At 36.0% G+C, this 20,068-nt stretch overlaps 1 protein-coding gene and 1 pseudogene across 11 annotated transcripts in view; both read left to right on the top strand.

Moving 5' to 3' along the window:
* Positions 1-9,200, top strand: part of USP15 (ubiquitin specific peptidase 15) — a 207,338-nt gene extending 198,138 nt beyond the window's left edge. For all 11 annotated transcript variants that reach the window (XM_074226234.1, XM_074226233.1, XM_074226232.1 and 8 more), the window contains 3 exons: positions 163-266; positions 1,536-1,621; positions 8,747-9,200. In XM_074226234.1, the coding sequence (XP_074082335.1) occupies positions 163-266; positions 1,536-1,621; positions 8,747-8,932 (376 nt within the window). In that variant the 3' untranslated portion in view covers positions 8,933-9,200. The remainder of the gene's footprint in view (positions 1-162; positions 267-1,535; positions 1,622-8,746) is intronic.
* A 9,031-nt stretch (positions 9,201-18,231) lies between these two features.
* Positions 18,232-19,797, top strand: LOC141511714 (dehydrogenase/reductase SDR family member 1 pseudogene; annotated as a pseudogene).
* Positions 19,798-20,068: the final 271 nt, after the last annotated feature.

Raw genomic sequence — 20,068 nt, 5'->3', positions numbered from 1 at the left:
AAGCCTCTCGGATATATTCTTTGGCAGGAAAGTCTTAACAGACAGCAGAAGATATCTGGGAGGTGGTGATATCTGTGAAAAAGAAATGTTGCTGATAACAGAAATAAATATTTGTTGAATATGTAATAATCTATCAAATAACTTGAATTTTTCTTTAAACAGTGACTTGGATATGTCAGAATTCCTTATTAATCCAAATGCAGGGCCTTGCCGCTACAATTTGATTGCTGTGTCCAACCACTATGGAGGAATGGGAGGAGGGCACTGTAAGTTGACATTTTACATATTATCTGCAGTTATCTATAAGCATCAAAATTTTAGCCATAGATAGTAATGGTGGTGACATTTTTAAATTTGAATTTGAGCTTGTTAATTTTTGGGGGGCGGACATGTCAATATCATGATTCAGTCACTGAACACCAACATCCAGGCATCAGTTATTTAGATGACTCTTATATTTCTCTCTAGTAGGGGTGGGGAGGCCTTGTTTTGCCAAAGGGCATTTGGATATCTAGAACATCATTTGCAGGCCATATAAAACTATCAACTTAAACATTAGCTTGCTATATGTGGTTAAACATTTAATTAATTCACCCCTAAAAAGCTATTTTTATTGAATTTCAAGTCCCACCTGCAGTTGCTTGGGCAGTGCCAGACCAAACGATTTCTCAGGTTTTATATGACCCACAAACCAGATGTTTCCCACCTCTGCTCCATAGCAAAAGATTAATTTTAAGTCTCATGCTGCTCTTACCAAGAAATATTCAAAAAATTGTAGTCTGTGAATTTGTACCTGAGTGTGCTACATATAGTGATGTTTTTTTAGGTCTCTTAAGAGCATGTGATTAAGAATCTGTGTTTTCTTTCTTAATCTCAACTGTTATTTATGTATCAGAAAAAAGAAGGGGGAAGCTGGAAAAAACAACAGGGTTAAAAACCACTGGGGCATTCAATAAACATTTAAGACCCTACTCTACTAGAAAGACATTCTTAGAGACTGTTAATACAAAGACAAAAACAGTCATTCTTGCCTTCAAGATTTTGTCAGCTTCCCCAGACATGCAGCAGATAAATACAAGATAATTTGAAAGGAAAGAAAACACTAATAATTGTGTGAATCAAGAAAGGCTTTGTGTAGAATGAGTCTTAAGGGACAAAAAGAAAAGCTTTAAAGAGTTTTCAGTTTTTCCTTTGGCACTTGAAATAGTAAGTTTCCTCTACAAATTTACTTAGGAACCAAACATGATTTTTTTAAATTGATATTTTCTAGAAAATCTTAAGATAGATAAATGTTAAGGCTGATAATGTGTGACATTAATTTCCTTAGTATATAGTTTAGAGCAGAAGGGATGTTAGTGTCTTTTAAGTTGTTCAATATTATAAATGGTTGATAAGAAATTAATTCCTAACCTACGCACAAGTAATTGAGTGTTTGGTGGGTTTTATAGATATGCTTCATATATATGGCTTTCCCATTTAGATAGTTTTAAGTGAAGTATTGATTTACTCTCTAAAAAGATCACGTTTCACTCTAGATACTGCTTTCGCAAAAAATAAAGATGGAAAATGGTACTATTTTGATGACAGTAGTGTCTCAACTGCTTCTGAAGACCAAATTGTGGTAAGTACCTGCATTTGATGTCTCTTAATCAAAAGAATCTTTTTTAGACTGTTGATTTTAAGTTTAAATAAAAAAATATCCACAGAAAGGGATTTTTTTTTTCCATATAAGTATTCTAGTGCTGTCAGGATTGATAAACAGTAGTTCTTGATATAGAGAATTGTAGAGTTGCCAGGCAGTTAACAAGGGAGCCTATCTTAAATTTGTTGAAGTCTATTTCACTGGGGCTCTTCATCCTATTCTCCTCTAAAATCATCACTTCTCTTGTCATATCCTTGCAGTCTTCCTCTACCTACAAACATCTTCATTTCTTTCTACCATTCTCTAGTACTGACTCTCTTATTTTCTCAGTGAATATTTTCCCTCCATCCAGATCATGTGCCTTCCTGGCTTGGATCAGTCTGTCCATGAACTCATAAAGTTACTACAGAGGGTCTACCCAGGGTACCATTCATTGTGTTTTCTTGACAGGAGATATCAATCAGTGCGTCAGTAAGCATTCATGAAGCACTTCTAGATGCCAGGCACCATGTTAAGGACTCAGATGTGGAGGCCCAGAACAAGAAAGTCAGCTTTGGAAGTCAGCTTCATGAGCGCAAATTTGCTTGGGTTCCAGATTATGGATGAGGTTCTTGGTCTTTCCTAGTCACCAATGGAGTGAAGCAACTCTGCATACTTGTTCCCATATTTTTTTTAGCATGATGGTTTTCAGCAGTGTTGTGAACACCTTCAATGAGCATGAAAAGTGCTTCAAAGTCAGCAACCACACTGATGGCAAATTACTTAATTTGAAAAAGCTAAAAGTCAAGACTAAATTGGAAGGAGAATCCAGGTGACTTTTGTTCACAGATGATTGTGCACTCAAATGCAACCTCTGAGAAACCAACAAACCAGTGAAATATTCAGGGTAAGACAGAGGCAAAAGGCAGTCCCTTCTTTCAAGAAGTTTACAGTCTGATGGAGGAGACAAGAAGCAGACAAATAATGTTTGAATAAGTTATTTGCAGGGAAAGTAAGAAATAATTTTAAAGGAAAAAGCACGAGAATTAAGAATAGTTGGGAAGATTTCCATTTAGAACAGAGGATCTTGGTTGGCACTTAACAGAAGGCAATAGGTGGAAAGGGAGAAGGGAGGGTAGCATTCCAGGCTTAGGGAAAATAGCCATTTTAGAAAGAATGGAACAAAATCATTGTCACCGGATTGAAGATTATAGGGCAGGAAGTAAAGTGTAAGTTGACCAGAAAGGGGGAATAGGGTAAGAAGAGCTTAGAACACCACAGGATTCTGTATATGATTCTGGAGGCTGGATCTGTGTATGTGGCATAATTACATCTGTGCTATAGGGAAATACTTCAGTGGCCAAATCAAGGATAGATTGCTGAGATCACCATGTAAAACAGTATAGAGCAGGCAAGAATAGGGCCCAGGATAGAGCCCTATGGGACAACTATGGTTAACGGCATGACTTGCATGAGGGTTCAGCAAAGAAGACTGAGGAATGGTCATATAAATAGGGAACCAGGAGTGATATTCCAAAAAACTAGAGAGAATAGAGTTATCAAGGAGAAGAGGGTAGCCCCAGCCCTAAACCCTGTCAATTAAGGTCAAAAGAGAAGAGAATGAGGAGTAGTTGAATTTGGCATTTAAGAGGGAATGTTGGGGAGGTTTGAAGCCAAATTGTAAAGTCAGAGTAAAAAGAATGAGAGAAAAAGTGAAGATACTTAATGTAGTTGGCCTTTTCAAAGAGTTTGGCCACAGAAGGCAGAGGAGATAAAGGATAATAGTTAATGAGGAGGGCAAGATCACATGAGAGCTTTTGAGAAGTGAGGAGAAGTGCACATGTTTGTACATAGTAGGAAAAGAGCCAGTACACAGGGAGGGAAGATAAATGACACCATGGGGATGAGAAAGGGGGTAATCTATAAGAAGAGATAGGATAAGGGGCGGCTAGGTGGCACAGTGGATAAAGCACTGGCCTTGGAGTCAGGAGTACCTGGCTTCAAATCCGGTCTCAGACACTTAATAATTACCTAGCCGTGTGGCCTTGGGCAAGCCACTTAACCCCGTTTGCCTTACCAAAAAAAAAAAAAAAAAGAAGAAGAGATAGGATAGAATGGTATCTCTTGAACAAGTAGAAAGAGTTAGCCTTGGTAAGGAGTAAAGCCACTTTATCATGTGAGATTGGGATGAAGAAGATAGTGGCAAAAAACATCTAAGTGATAGGGGAGGAAGAAGACTTGGAAGAGATAGATCTTAGGAGATGAGAAGGAGAGGAGAAGGCAGCTTTGTCTTAGTACCTCTCTTTTTAAACTGTCCTTTTCCTGTAGCTTTAGTTGTTCTTTCTCTCTCCCCCTTTGTCCTCAAATTGCAGATGTCCATTCCCAGGAAGAGACCAATGATTAAAGCAAATATGATTTTGATGACTTTCAGATAACCCTTAAGAGCATTTCCTTTCCCTGGTCAGTGCTTTATTGTAGGACAATTCAATCCAGATATGAAAAAATCTAGACCCAATAGATATCCTGACCCTCCTCCTGTCTAACCCTCTAGTTCATAGTACTTTTTCTTCCCGTTTGCTCTTATATTTAATGTACTTAGATTTATTGAACAGAAAAAAAAAAAACTATCCCATAAAGTTTCCCTATTTGGACAGTTGCTTAATAAAGCTCTCACTGCTAAAATAAGTAGCATTTAATTACTTGAGTTTTATAAACAAACTGTTGACCTCATATCAGTATATATGTATCTTGGACATATGAAAATGGAATAAGAAGAACCAGAGTTGAAATAGAAGAGAGTGAACTGTATTTATTGCCTTTGGAAAATTACATAAATCTTTTAAGAAATCCAAACTTCTCCCTGAAAACAAAGGCCCATCAAGTGATGTACGTTTGCAGGTCAAGGAATAATAAAGTCCAAGAGGAATTAAAATTGAGGCTCATTCAAAGAACTGTAAGGAAAATTATGTGACCAGGAGCAGACTGCAAGGAATTATGCTAAAGTACTATAAAAGGATGTTGTCAAATATATATCTCTTAGCCTTTAAAAAAAATACCTTCAACCCAACCATCCTTCCAATCTGCTTTCCATCCTCTCCTTCCCTGCCAAAATTGTAGGGTAGAGGGCTGCAAATTCATTCCATCTGGTTGCTTTTGTACTGCTTGAGACCAAAGAGTGGTTTCTACATTGTTAAATCAAATTTTAATGTATTTTCAAATGTAAAAATTATTCTTGGGCCCTCAAATAGTTTCTTGATTCCTTTTCTAAGGCAGTTCCATCTTCTTTTGCCTCTAAATTCTCATCTGTAAAATGATCAGATTAAAATAGATGCCTCTAAAGTTGTTTCCAATTCAAAAATCCCTATGGTCCTTGAGGGTCTAGATTCTTCCCCATTCTATTGAACCTGCCTTCTCAATGATGACTTTTTCATTTACTTTTTTCTTTTTGTTGATATTTTTGGTTTTACATCATATTTATTTCCAGTGCATCTCTCCTGCACCCAGTAAGCCATCTTTTGGAAACGAGTAAAAGAGAATAGAAAGCATTTTAGCAAAAAATAACATTTTAGTCAACAAATCTGATTGTACAACTAATGTTCATGCCTGTGGTTCCACATCTCTGAAAATAAAGGAATGTATTTTTTCATTTCACTTGGCCCCCCAACATGATCATTATAATTCTATGTTGTTCAATTTGTTTTTTCATTTATAACCTCAATCTAGATCTGGAAGAGACCTCAGAAACGATTTAATCCATATCCTTTGTTTTACAAATGAGGAAACTGAGGCCTATAAAAAGTGACTTGCCTAAGGTTTCCCAGGCATTAAACACCAGAAATGAGATTTGAACCCAAGTTTTTTGACTCCAGAGTTAGTACTATTTTCACCACATTGACCTTTTCATTTATTACATTGCTGCAAGTGTGTGTGTGTGTGTGTGTGTGTGTGTGTGTGTGTGTGTAGTTTTCCTGGTCCTACTTCATTCTTCATTAGTTTGCCCACATCATTGCCATGGATCTTGGAGTATTTTTTATCCATCACTGCTTATGGCTTAGTGTTAATCTTTTACATTGATGTTCAGCAGTTTCAGCTTTTTGTCTAGCTCTTTGCAACCACAAAAAGTGCTGCTATGACTATTTTACAAAAATCTTGATTATTTTACAATAACCTTGACCTTAACTTTGTGATATATATGCCTGTTAGAGAGATTGTGGAATCAGAGGTGATGAACATTTTATCCACGTTCTTAGATTAAATTCCAGAATTTTTCCAAACCAATTAATATACTAGTGCACCTATCTTTTTACAGTCCCTTTTCCATTGACTCTTTCCCAATTGTGTCATCGTGGCAATTTGCTGATTGAGGTGTAAAACATGAGTTTGTTTCATTTGCATTTATTCAATTATTAGTGATTTGTATTCATCTTTTATAAATAGTTTGTAATTTTCTTTGAGAATTTTTCATATCTTTTGACCACTTAGTTTTGGAGGAATGACTTTTGATCTTAGGTACTTTTTTTAGTTTTCTATGGATCTTAGTTCAAAGTTATTTGGTTTGGTTTTACTTTTTTTTCACTCCAGTTAGCAGCTTCCTCCTGTTTTTACTAAAGTTTTCAATTTCTCGTAATTGAAATTCTGTCTCTTGTATGGTTACAAACTTGTCCCTTGCCTAGTGTTAGAAAAGTACCTAATCTTATTCTCTTCAAGTTTTGGGGGTAAGCTGTTTTTTTTTTTTAATGATGAGACCTTTAAGTGAACTTTTCTGCTATGAAAATATTGAGAATATTTTCTGCTTCAAGATGATGATGATTTAAATCTGATTTCTGCCAAACTATTTTCAGTTTTTTCAGCAATTCTTAAATAGGAAGTTTTCTTTTCTGGAGTTTAATAAAGACTACATCATTGATATTTATTCAATTCTAATTCTTCTTAATGTATTGTTTAACTTACCTGTTGTTATTTTTGTGTTATTCCAAAAAGTATCCCTCTGGTAAATCTCTGATATTTTAATTTCCAACTTAAGTGCCTTTTTCTTAGTCATCTTCCTCAATTTCATAATAACCCTTTTGAACCTCCTCTTCCCTTGAAAAACTTTGTTTTTTAAATGACATCCTACAATACACTGATTATACTTCTTTTGTTTACTTTATACGAACTGATGTCAAAGCTGGCCTGGATAGGAAAAATTTTGTTAAATCCTACATGCTGGGGATCCAGAGACAAAAATAAAACATTTTGTGCCCTCTAGTAACTTTCTGACTGGGAAGACGTACCTATATAAATTTGAATGGAATATGAATCCAAAATAAACACAAGGATGTTTGGGGAGGAAGAGTACCAGTAACTAGAGAAGTTGACATATGCTTCATGCAAAAGTTGACACTTGAGCTGAGTTCAGAGGAAGTGAGGTATTCCAAAACATGAGGAAGGAGAGCAATCCAAGCCTGAGTGACAGCCAGACTAGGAAATGGAGTGCCATTTATGAGAAACTGCAGTGGACCAGTATGAGCAATCCATAGAGTTCATGGAGAAAGTAAAAGCTAACAAGCATGGGAATATAATATTGGAAGGAACCAGATTATGAGGAGTTTAAAATTCCAAACAGAAAGTTTCTCTAGCTCCTAGGAGATAATAAGGAAACATTGAAGTATAGATTGGGAGAGAAAGAGCCAGTGAGTTATGAAATGGTCAGATCTGTGCCATAGGAAAATCACTTCATCAGTCATATTCAAGATGGATTTAGAGTAAGGAGAAATATGAGGTAATGATCGACCAGGAGGCTATTATAGTAGTCCTGAACTAGAGTAATGGATTTGTGAGAAAGGGGGACAGGTGTGGAAAGTGTGTTTTGGAAAAAGAAATGACAAAATTTAATAACTTATCAGGATATGAATTGAGGAAGAGTGAGGAACACCATGATGCCAAAAATGTCATAGCTAGTAATAGGAAAGTTCAGAAATAAAATAATTAGTTTTTGACTTTGAGTTTAAGATGACTATGGGATAGCCCAGTTTGAAATGTTCACTAAGCAGTTGATGGATCCGGGGTACAAGAGAGAAACCCTAGGGCAATATATATAAATTTACTTGGGAGCTGAAGGAGATGGTTACCAAGTGAGAGGAAAGAGGACCCAAGTCAGATTTTAGACCCTCCCTCACAGTTAGTGGACATGAAAATTGATGGTTATCTAGCAGAGAGAAGTAAGTAATAGTATTGAGAAAGTTAGGAGGAGAACCAGGAAAGGACAGAGAGAGCATCAGGTGTCATGTGCAACAGCAGAGAGGGGATCAGCTGGACGGCCTTTAGCACAGTTGTCAATATAAGGATGGAGATTGGGCCATTGGATTTGTCAGTGAAGAGATCAATGGTAACTTGGAAAAAAGGTGATTAAGACTAAATTTTTTCCTCAATCAGGAGGATGTTTTTTTACTGAAAGCAGCGCACAGTTAAAAGATGGAAGCTAATTTAATTCATATTGTTCTTCTTCCGTTCTTTGTCATCCAGAGTTTTCAGTGGATTTGGTTCAAAATGCTATATAATAGTAAGATATAATGATGCCTTGTTGCTGTATTTCAAGTTTTATATATATCTTGAAACATCATAGAGCAGCATTTACAAGTTCTAATTTTTATCATCCGCTCTCCAAATGACACCTCAAGTCACTTTATATGTCTAACCATCAATTCCTTCATCAGGACAAATGAGAGATATTTAGTACATAATCAATATTGAGTACATAGTTTAAATGCTGTTTTGATCTAACTTTGAACTAGTTTAGATTTTCCCTTAATTCCATTTACTATATCATTCTGTTATTTAGTAATTTGCATCTGAAATAATTTTATTAATGTAAATAAGGTTCCTCTCTCAGTGTTTCTTATCTTATTGCTAGATAGAAAATATGCAGTGGTAAGTTTTACCATCCATTAGATGTTTTTTAAAGTAGTTCTAAGTGCCTCAGTTAACTAAATTCCTTTTTTTATCCCCTCTACCTTCATTAAGTCATATACTATTCACTTAAATTGATTTCATCTTGCTTTTCATCCCATATCAGCTACCACCTGAAAATCATTACTATGTTAACACTCTTTGTCTGTCTGTTTGTTTGTCTGTTTGCTCCTACAGTCAAAAGCAGCATATGTGCTCTTCTACCAGAGACAGGACACTTTCAGTGGAACTGGCTTTTTTCCCCTTGACCGAGAAACTAAACAAGGTGCTTCAGCTGCCACAGGCATCCCATTAGAAAGTGATGAAGATAGTAATGAGAATGACAATGATTTAGAAAATGAAAACTGTATGCACACTAACTAATGAAAGTCCTAGAAGCCATAAAAGAAAGACTTTCCTGCAGGTGGTTTCTGTTGAAATAATGAAGTTACCCACCACATTAAAACAGAAGTCTGAGATGGGGAGTTTCAAAATAAGAGAATGTAAATCCTTTATCAGATTTTAACTTGTGCAGTACTTGAAGTGAAACACAATGAAAACTTTAACAGAAATTGTCTCTTAATACATTTACAGTCTTGTATTTACAAGCTAAATATATATAGGAAATCACAAATAAACCCCTTTTACGTTTGCTGCTGTTTTGATGAATTATGTTTCTTTAATTGTTTTGGATGTGAGTTAACTGATGACAGATGTTAAATTTGTGGATGTTGGTCATTTAATTTACTCTAATAATACTTCAAGAAAACAATGACTAAATCGAATTTTTGGATGAACTTATTCTTGTATATTAGGCAGCCATTCATACTACTATACTATTTAGCTGCATTAGTACATGCAGCATAAATACTGCAGTAGTATTCTTGGAAAACCAAATTTTGAAGTCTTTCCCTAATAATCAAGCTGGCCTATTAAGAAAAACTGAATCATGGAAGAAATAAGCTCAGAAAGGTTATTTCTCTTTGTGGTATCATTAAACATCAAGACTATTATGTTCATCTTAACTGCTACTGTGGAGCAGGTTCTAGATTTCTCACTGCATAGGAAGTCATTTTTCAGTTAAATATTCCTTATTGCTGATGGATCCATTACTTAGACATTAAAATTCTTAACTTGCTTATAAGAAATGCATAACTTTAATCTGGTGTCCAAAGTTTAAATTTATGCTGTTCATTTTTCTCTACCCCATTTTTTCCTAGTTTGGCAACTTTCAGCTCTCCCAATTACTATAAAATAAGGTCAGACTTTTAATAGTATTCTATAACCATAGTAATAATTGTACATCAAGCTTAGATGAGATTTTTTTTTCATATACTTGCCTTTAAATCATTAATGGACAATTGGCTTTAAAGGTAGGTCTGTTAATTTTCTTTGTGTGTTCCTGATGGAATTCACCATAGCCTTACAGCTTTTCTCAGAAGGTAACTTGTTATAAGAGAATTGGCATTTGCATGTTCCAGAGTCAGAATCTGTACAGCATTTAAAGCATACAAACCTTGAATTTGATTTAGTTAACCACTTTCAAGGATTCAGGATGCCAAAAATATGTGTGAACATTTTAATCATTTTTTATTTGCTGCTTTCCCTTTGATCTAGTTGAAAGAATGTATTGTTGATTGGCATACAATACTGCCTTTAATAGGAAATCTTTTAAGTGCTGGGACACACTTCATGAACCTACCAATGACCTGAGAAATTGCTTTGTGTCCCACTGTTATTGAAGCAAAAAGTATGATGTTCTTCACTTGAACTAATCAAATACAATAGGTTATAAATTGTGTATTGTAAATAAAAGTTCACTCTGTGAGTGCACATTTTGGTAAATTATTTATTTATGTTAGCATTAAAGTTAAAAAAGGAAAAAAGATGCATTTGACCAGGATAAACGAGGTATGTTGAACATGGCTTTTGCTTTATACCTTGATATTAAAGCTGGTGTTACATCCTGGTATTTTAAAGCTGCTTTTTGAATTTTTTTTTGTTTGTTTTTTTTTCTAATGTAAACTAACCTCCTGCATGACAGAGGTTAAAATTTTGTCTGCACTTGAGTTCACTTGAGTTTACATTTGAAATGTGCATGTTTATTTATACAGATTTCAATAAAGCTATTCAAGGCCTTATTTTAGTCTTTCATTTCTTACTCTGAACCTTTTGACAAAAGCTTTTATTTTATAAAGTAGTTGACCAAAATGCCATTCATTATTTATCATATCATAATTATAGCTTAATTTGAAATATTTCAAAACAAAAATGAATCTTCCCGAGAAGGACATATCATAAAGGCCAATTTTAACGGAACATATCTGTTTTGAACCACATGCAAAATAGACTAAACAACTTGTCCATTTTTCTAAAAGAAAAATAAAAATTTTGAAATTATGGTTTTCTGCATCTAGATATATCCCATAAGACCAGAGATCTAGAACTGGATGGAGTCATAATAATCCAGCCCTCTCATTTACAGATGAAACTAAGGACTGTAGAGTTGGTCACTTAACCCAGTACATTGATAAAGTAAAAGTTATCCTAACACCGTTGTAAATGATAGAGCCAGAATTTGAACTTTGTCCCGGTGACTCCAAAATCAGCATTCTTTTTACTATTCCCTGTATGTTAAAACTAATTTTAAATCTTTTAAATTATTACTATAGGGATAGAGATTTGAAGTGAAATTTCACTCATCGAAAAACTTACCCTTCCTTTTCAGATGACTCTCCCGTGTGGCTCAGCACTTTCTCTGCAGTTTTAAATTTTGGAGAGATGATCTTACCCCTATCCTTTAAAAAGAAAACTAAAGCAATAAAGAAATTTAAACACAACCTCTAATTTATTAAAAAAAAAAACCCTTAATAGTTATATTTTAAAACCCTAAGAAAAAGTCAAATATCTTGGTTCTTACAGTGTCTTAAAGTGTCCCCAGCTTGATATGAGTTTTTTTTTGCAAGGCAGTGGGGTTAAGTGACGTGCCCATAACACACAGCAAGGTAATTATTAAGTGTCTGAGGTCAAATTTGAACTCAGGTCCTTCTGACTCCAGGGCCTGTGCTCTATCCACTGCGCCATCCACTGCCCTGGGTTTGTGACTACTTTTTAAAAGAGTAGCTTAATTTATCCAAAATTATTTTTTTTACTAAATTGAATGCATTTTTCAGAACTCAGTCCCCTTTTTTAGATTCCATCCATTTCCCCAATATGAGATCTGTCTTTTTTGTGTATCTCCAAATTAAGTGATTTGGGGTTCCTTAATCTTTTTATTATAATTTAGAGTATTTGGAGTTCATCTCTAGAAAGGAGCCTCATTGTTGATTGAGTTTCTAAAATTTTATTTCATGTTTATTGTATAAATCATTGTTTCTTTTTGTCACTCTATATTTTACATCCATCTTTTCTGGCATGTAAATGCAAAATCATTAATTTGTGATAGTGAGTAGGTGAGTGCTGAACCATATGGAAAGTTTAATGTCAGGCTTGCTGCTTTATCTCTTAGTCAGATACTGATAAAGGTAAGCCTTAAAAGAAGTGAACCAGTGAATTAATAGGATTTCAGGGGCATATTCTAAATATTCAGAATGGGAACTTACATAAGTTGTCAGGTTTTGCCTTATAAATAAAGTTTGGAGAACTTTTGAGTGATTTGGGTGCTGCCATCCAAGAACTAAGAACAGGAAGAAAAGTAAAGAAATATATTAATTTCTGAAGCCACATAAACACATTAATAGTAAAGAAATGATAGGATTTTGTTTTATTTATTATTTTTGTCATTGTTAGGTTAGAGATAGAAACTAGATCCATGATTTTCTTGATATTATAAGTAGACAGATGGGAAAATTTATTCTACCAATGGAGGTCAGAAGCTTTTATGTTACCTAAAGTTCTTTGAGGGTTCCATAGAAATGTGAAATAAACCAGTTCACATTGAGAAGTGACTTCTGACAAAGGTGGACTCAAACCCAGGTTTTCCTGACTCTGGCCAACTCTTTCTTATAGGCTGTATTGCCTTGCACTAGTATTATTTTTTATGAATCTTTCAAAAACCAAAACACAAGTAAAATAATCCAAAAATATTTGAAATCCAACTTTTTTCAAATTATAATTTATATTTGTTCCTCTTGTAACTTTTGAAAACTCTGTTCTACCAAAGAATAGAAAATTAACCAAGTGAATTTTGTTCATGTACATTTTCATTAACGTTTTTCTCTCTCAGTTGCAAAGCTTAAGTGTTTCACATTACATAATCAAGTTTGATTGTGGGGAGTATTTGCTTTCATACATGTGCAATGCAAATTTATATTATTTTTATTTGGGAATTTACTTCTATGCTGGAAATTTATTGGCCTTTCATACATTTCATAAGTACTTAATCTGTTTTGTTTTTTACTATAAGCAGAGTGTTGAAACTACACAAACAGCAATAAAACTGAGTTGAGAAAAGTAAATTGTTATAAATTATTATAGTGAAACTAAGTTCAACTGTTTTATATTTCCTATAGGTTGCATTCTAAGGAATGTAGCATTTCTGGTATTAAAAACAGAGCCAGGAGTAGTCTGTTAAAGTATTTGGGGCTTGGTTAGATTCAAGACCTGCCTCCAACCCTTGTATGAACCGGCAACAATTATTTAACCTCAGTGTGGCTCAGAAAACTCACAGAACAGATTGGCTGAGGCATTGGAAGGGTTTGAATATGCCTTAGTGGAGAACGTTCTTATATTGAGTTCTCTGTACTAAGGAAATCACAAAGTCTTACCATATTAGCATATTGAAAATCCAAAACAATTTGAGAATCAGTTCTTTTAGAAATTTCTGAGAAATATATTCCATGACTAGCTAAAGCTGTGTTGATCTCATTTGCATGCTATTTTTAATAGAAATGCTATAAAAGAAAAGTTGTTTTTTGTTATACATATAAATTCTTTAAATATTTCCAAGGATCATAGATTTCAGAGGCAGCTAGATGGTGCAGTTGACAGAGCACTGGCCTTGGAATCAGGAGACAGGAGTACAGTCTGATCTCTGTCACTAGCTGTGTAATGTTAGGCAGATCATTTTAACCCTGATTGCCTCGCATCCAAGGCCATCTCCAGTTGTCCTAATACATATCTGGCCACTGGACTCAAATAGCTCTGGAGGAGAAATTGAGACTGGTCACTTAGTACAGCACCCCATCACTCAAATCCATTTCATATGCTTATCATGGCATCACCTCCCTGATGATCGTGGTCATCTTCAAAAATGAAGATCAAACATTAGGATCATAGATTTAGAATTTAAAAGGATCTTAGTGGCCGTCTAGTTTCACCTCAGACAATCCAAGAGATGAGATGACTTGGCCCAAGGGTACACAGTAAATAACAGTCAAGACTTGAAATGATGTTTTATCAATTGAAATGAACTTTTTCATTTGTACAATTTTTAAATAACTTTAGTCATTTTCAGTATTGAAATAAAATTCAGCTAAGTTGACTTCATTGTATTTTAAAAAATAAACCCCCTACCAGTTTTGAAAAATGACTAGAAATCAATCCATTTAACTAATATATATAGCTAATATAATGAAATGATAAAAGACAAGTCAAATTTAGAGGTTACATTCTAATACATTTTATCCTAAATGATTCTGATGATGTCACTCATTTAATCTAAAATGAGCATGATACTGACAAACCTTAAACAAATGTTATGATCACTGTAGATCAAATCAAAGATCTGGAAAGGCCTTAAGAGGCCATATAATTGACTGGATTATGTCTTTTTTTTTAACATTTGAGGAAACTAAGGTTCAGAAATGTTATTTGCTCTCTCTCAGCAGTGGGATTTGAAACCAAGTTTTCTTAATCCAGATACTGTATTCTTTCCACTGTACTATGCTGCATACCCAATTTGAAGAGAAAGAAAAATGAGTTTAACATGCTTGTAACTAAAACCAACAAGCCTTGTATATGTAAAGAGTGATAGAAACGTCCTCATATGAGTTAACGAAAATAAAATACTCTTTAGAGAGCTTTGAGAAAGCAAGCACATTCTTTCAGAAATAAACCAGAGCAATACCTGAAAACTTCTGAGCAAATGAATGACAATCTTTTAAATTCAGAAGTAAATTTTCCATTGAACTTAGCTGCACAAAAATATCACCAGAAATTCATGAGTGATGGGGTAGATGGGTTTACACAGATTTTGTTGACCAGAGTCACCAGAAAGGAACTCTTCCAGGGAAGCTTATCATCATTATTATTTAAATCAACCTGAAGTCAGCCATCACAGCCATAAGCCATCACAAATTCTAGTAATTGAAGACCTGATGCCAGATTCCAAAATACTTTATCAAAGGGAAAATAAAGACAAGGTCCCCAAAGGTTACTTCATAGAAAAATGACTCAGTTGTACATTTGTTTGAGCTTGAAAAACACATAGTTGACAGAGTAACTGCAACTGAGTTGCCTCTTATTGGCAGGCCATACAGTTGAAACCAATCTTAACTCCCAACAATTCACTGGGGTGTGATAAAGCCAATTATTCCCAATTAGGGATTGTGCAAGATTCTGATCAAAGTTAAGAGTCCTAAGTGGACCACGAGAAGATTCAGAAACCAAGGACTGAGAATTAACCTGGGGCCCCAATGCCAACTTTGCCTGGATGAACAGGAGCATAGACATCCCAATTATAATTGAGTTAGGATCAATCAAAGTCTGCCCATTCCATTCAAGAAAGAGAGGACTGACCTAAGCACAACATCCCAAACCAAGAACAGAAGAAAACATTGAACATGAAGACGAGATGCTGTTTAAGTGAAGCCCAAATAAGGAAACCCAGAAGAAAGGAAATCCATATTACCTACAAGTAGGACCTTGGAAAATAAACAGTAACAAAAGATACAAGAATGACTGAAAAATTAATTTAGAGGTTTTAAAGACAAAGTATAGAGGTTTGGTTTGGGGGTAGGAAAATCTTAGCCAAGTGTTAAGAAAAGGAATGGAGCACATTACTAAATGAGACAACAGAATATATTTTTGAACAATCAGAACCATCTGACCTGGAAAACAAGGTAAGGAGAGATAATTTAAGAATCAGACTTCCTAAAAAACTATCAAACAAAAATTTGAACATTATATTTCAAGAAATGATAAAAGTATATCAGAAAGCATTTTATTAAATGTAAATGCCAGTTACTGTGCTAAGCACTAGGGATGTAAAGATACGTTCACCCCATGCTTCATTTTCTTTTTCCCCTTAATGTAGCTTTCTTCAACTTTTCTTTCTTTAAACATTTCATTTAAACATTCTTTAAACATTGTCAATTCATAATAAAAACCAATTCTAGGCAATTTCTCATTTAGTTCTATATCCTAATGACATAAAGGTTCTGAAAGGATCCTTGTATCGTTCATTCTCTTCTTCCTCATACACCATCAGAATATAAGAAGTTTATCCTTATAAATTCCGCCTGATTATTCTCATGTATTGTGCTTTTATGTTTAACTCCAGTATTTCAAAGTTCCTATTCAGCACCATTTTTTTTAAACGGGCTGGGGGAGGAGGGGGAACTCCATTATTTCTGAGGCAAAGAACCATCCAGCATCTATGTCTCCCTCTCCCTACTTGCCCCTCCAAATCTAGGGTGGTGACACATGAATTGACCATTGTGGGAAGATGCTGAGATGTTTTGAAATATTACTTCTAAAAAAACCATCATCGAAGAGAAGTCAGAAAGTGAACAATTTGGGGAAATAATAGGAAAAGATTGAAGTCATCGAAGTCTCAGAAGGAAAAAAATTCAACTACCAGGGAAGACATTAAGAACAGAAGGAAATGTTACCTTCAGATCTAGTGAAAGAATTCAAACATCTATGAATAAATATGCAAAATAAAGAAAAAATGATACAAATGAATCAAAGGTCCTTTTGGATTTTTAAGAGCATGAAAATCACAAGAAATAAGAATTGGGAGAACAGAATCTATGACTTGAACAGCTGAAATAATAGAATAGAAAAAATTGAACATAATGATTGATGATGATGATGATGTTTTTCCTTCATGCTTGAAGAAGATCATGACTTCAGGGAAGGGATGCTGTGCTTAGTCACCAGCCTCACTTTGTCCTCCAGAATCATCTCTGTTCAGTAGCCAGACATGATTCAAGATGACCCTGGATGAGAGGCAATCAAGGTTACTTGCTGAATCAGGTCACACATCTAGTAAATATCAAATGTCTCAGGCTGAATTTGAACTCCTATCCTCCTGACTCCAAGACCAATGTTCTATCATAGGTGGCATAGTGGATAGAATTACTGGTCTTGGAGTCAGGAGTTCCTGTCTGGCCTCAGACACTTGACACTCACCAGCTGTGTGACCTTGGGCAAGTCACCTAACCCTGACTCCTCACATCCAGGGCTATTTCCAGTCCTGAATATCTAGCTACTGGACCCAGATGGCTCTGGAGGAGAAAGTGAAGCTGGTGACTTAGTACAGTCCACCCTCACTCAATTCCAATTCATGTGCTGTCATGGCTTCACCTCCCTGATGCCATGGAATTTGATGGCAAGTCTCACCAAAGAACCTAAAGAGAGGAAAATATTTAAAATATATAGATTAGAGGGCAGCTAGGTGACGCAGTGATTAGAGCACCAGCCCTGGAGTCAGGAGTACCTGAGTTCAAATCCAGCCTCAGACATTTAATAATTACCTAGCTGTGTGGCCTTGGGCAAGCCACTTAACCCAATTGCCTTGCAAAAACTAAAACAAAACAAAATAAAATATATAGATTAGAGGACAGCTAGGTGGCACAATGGATAGATCATTGACCCTGGAATCAGGAGGACCAGCATTCAAATCCAGCCTCAGATACTTAAAAATTACCTAGTTCTGTGACCTTGGGCAGGTCACTTAACCCCTTGCCCAAGATTATAAATGAATGGAAATATAGATAATAGATAAATGGGAATGGGAATTATCTGCTATAAGAAAAATAAAATGTAATAACATTAAAAGAAAACAGGAGTTGCACATAAAGACAAAATGCAATAGAGACAACTTACGAGTTATGTCTTCCAGAAGTCAAGTCAAAAAATCCTGCACATCCTGCTATAAGAAGTAATACTGGGAAATCACAACTTTCTGAACCCAGAAAACAAAATGCCAATTAAAAAATTGGGAGCAGCTAGGTGGCACAGTGGATAGAACACTGGCCCTGAAGTCAGAAGGACCTGAGTTTAAATGTGGCCTCATACACTTAATACTCAGTTGTGTGACTGGGCAAGTCACTCAACCCCTTTGCCTTAAAAAAAAATTTTAAAAAAAAGTAATTCATAGATCACCTTCAGGAAAAGGGAGGAGGAGGGAGGGAGTTGCTAACAACCTGGAGAACTCTGAAAACAAAAGAAAGAGAATTCAAATAAAGACCATTAAGCACCTACCAAAAAATAGAGGAAGAAATGGAATAATGTGTTCACAAAGGCAATAGATCTCAAAATGCAGCCCCAAAAAATCTAACCCCCAAAGTAAAAATTTTTTTTAAATGAACATTCAACAATAAAGACCTGTTCAAAACATTCTTAGAAAACTAGACCAGAAAAGATTAATTTTCAAATACCCTAGACATCAGAAATGAACAAAATAACAAAGATCTTTAAGAAACATCTTTCTAGGCAGGTGACCACCCCCCAGTACTATGCTGGGCCCTCTGCACGGCAGCGTATGTGTGTGTGTGTGGTGACAGGAGCCTCCAGAGGCATCGGCCGGGGCATTGTCCTGCAGCTCTGCTAGGCCGGAGCCACCATCTACATCACCAGCCACCGGCCGGACACCCTGCAGGCCGCTGCTCGGGAGGACCAATCCCTAGGGGGTCGATGTGTGCCTGTGGTTTGTGATTCAAGCCAGGAAGATGAGGTGCGGAGCCTATTTGAAAAGGTGGATAGAGAACAAGATGGAAGACTGGATATACTAGTCAACAATGCCTATGCCCGGGTCCGGGCCATAGTTTCCAGTCTGAAGAAGCCATTCTGGGAATGTCCAGCCTCTATATTGGATGATATCAATAATGTAGGACTCCGAGGTCACTATTTGTGCTCAGTGTATGGAGCCCGACTAATGGTTCCTGCTGGTCGAGGACTCATCATGATCATCTCCTCACTTGGTGGGCTGCAGTATCTCTTCAATGTAGCCTACGGTGTAGGCAAAGCAGCATGTGATAGTTTGGCATCAGATTGTGCCCAGGAGCTACGACCCCATGGTATTGCATATGTGTCTCTTTGGCCAGGAGTAGTGAAGACAGAGATGATGACAGAACATTTGAACAAGGAAAAGGATCTTGTGACCCATCAGCTGAAAGAACGTTTTCTAACTGGGGCGATCCCAGAACTGAGTGGCAAATGTGTGGTGGCCTGGCAACAGATCCTACAAATGAGTGGTCGAGTTCTGCCATCCTGTGATCTGGCTAGGAAATATGAATTCAAGGATGTAAATGGCCATCCTGTCTCTGACTTTCTATCCCTGCAATCAGCACTTTCTGAGGTTCCCAGACTGGCTTGGCTGGCCTCTTACATGTCCAGCTTTCTCCGAGTCCCCAAATGGATCATAGCCCTTTATTCCAGTAAATTCTGATCTTACCAGCCAAACAAGATGAAGGGGCATGACTTTCTGTCTTCCCAGAATTAGCACAGCTGCTTTCTATTCTGCTGCAATCATCAGCCTTGGAACAAGGAGTGATTTGAATCTGATAAATCTGATTAAGAATAATTAATCCCTCTCCAGACACCTGGACTCTTGGGCAACCCCTGTCTTTAAGTGAAGAATTCAGCTGGGTCCTTCATTATATCACCTGACTTCCCACCACACCCAGCCAGAGAGATTTTTGGTAAGAAGAGCTTTTGGGATATGACCCAAATTCTGGCCCCCAAACTTTGTGATTCTTGTGAATTCTAATACCATTTGTGCTTTTGCTTTGGTTTGTTTTCTTTATTCCTGTACCTATCTTTTAATGGAAAAGACCTCTGGGAAATAAAAAAATAACAAAAAAGAAAAAAAAAAAAGAAACATCTTTCTAGATGTATGCCTTGAGACAATGATTTATGCAGAAGTCAAATAGAAATCATGGTGCAGAAATAAATCTGAGCATCATGGCTTTAAACCTCACAACACCCTGCCTTTGCGAAAATCAGTGAATTTTGTGGGACTAAATGAAAAAAATGAGAGGGCACATAAAAGAGGGTAGGGGAGGAAAAAGACAAGAGGGGAATATGAAGTATACCTTAAGTACAAGAAAGGCTAACAGTGGGAAATAACTCCTATAGCCTCTTAGGAAAAAAAAAGGTAAAGAGAAGAGAAGAAAGGAAGATATATTTCATTGGTGGAAAGGGATGCTCCTTGGGAAAAATAATCTAGAAAAGGAGATGAGAACCTTAGCACTCACCTTTTCTTCAAAAGAAATCAAGAGTTCTGGGAGAAACTGATAGCCAGAAGAGTGGAAGGGCATGGATCCAGGGAAGAGATTTTTTAGGCCAATGGGG

Source organism: Macrotis lagotis, chromosome 2 (assembly GCF_037893015.1).
Source record: "Macrotis lagotis isolate mMagLag1 chromosome 2, bilby.v1.9.chrom.fasta, whole genome shotgun sequence".
Classification (NCBI taxonomy): domain Eukaryota; kingdom Metazoa; phylum Chordata; class Mammalia; order Peramelemorphia; family Peramelidae; genus Macrotis; species Macrotis lagotis.
Note: the sequence above shows the minus strand (reverse complement) of the source record. Positions and strands in the feature narration are given on the sequence as shown.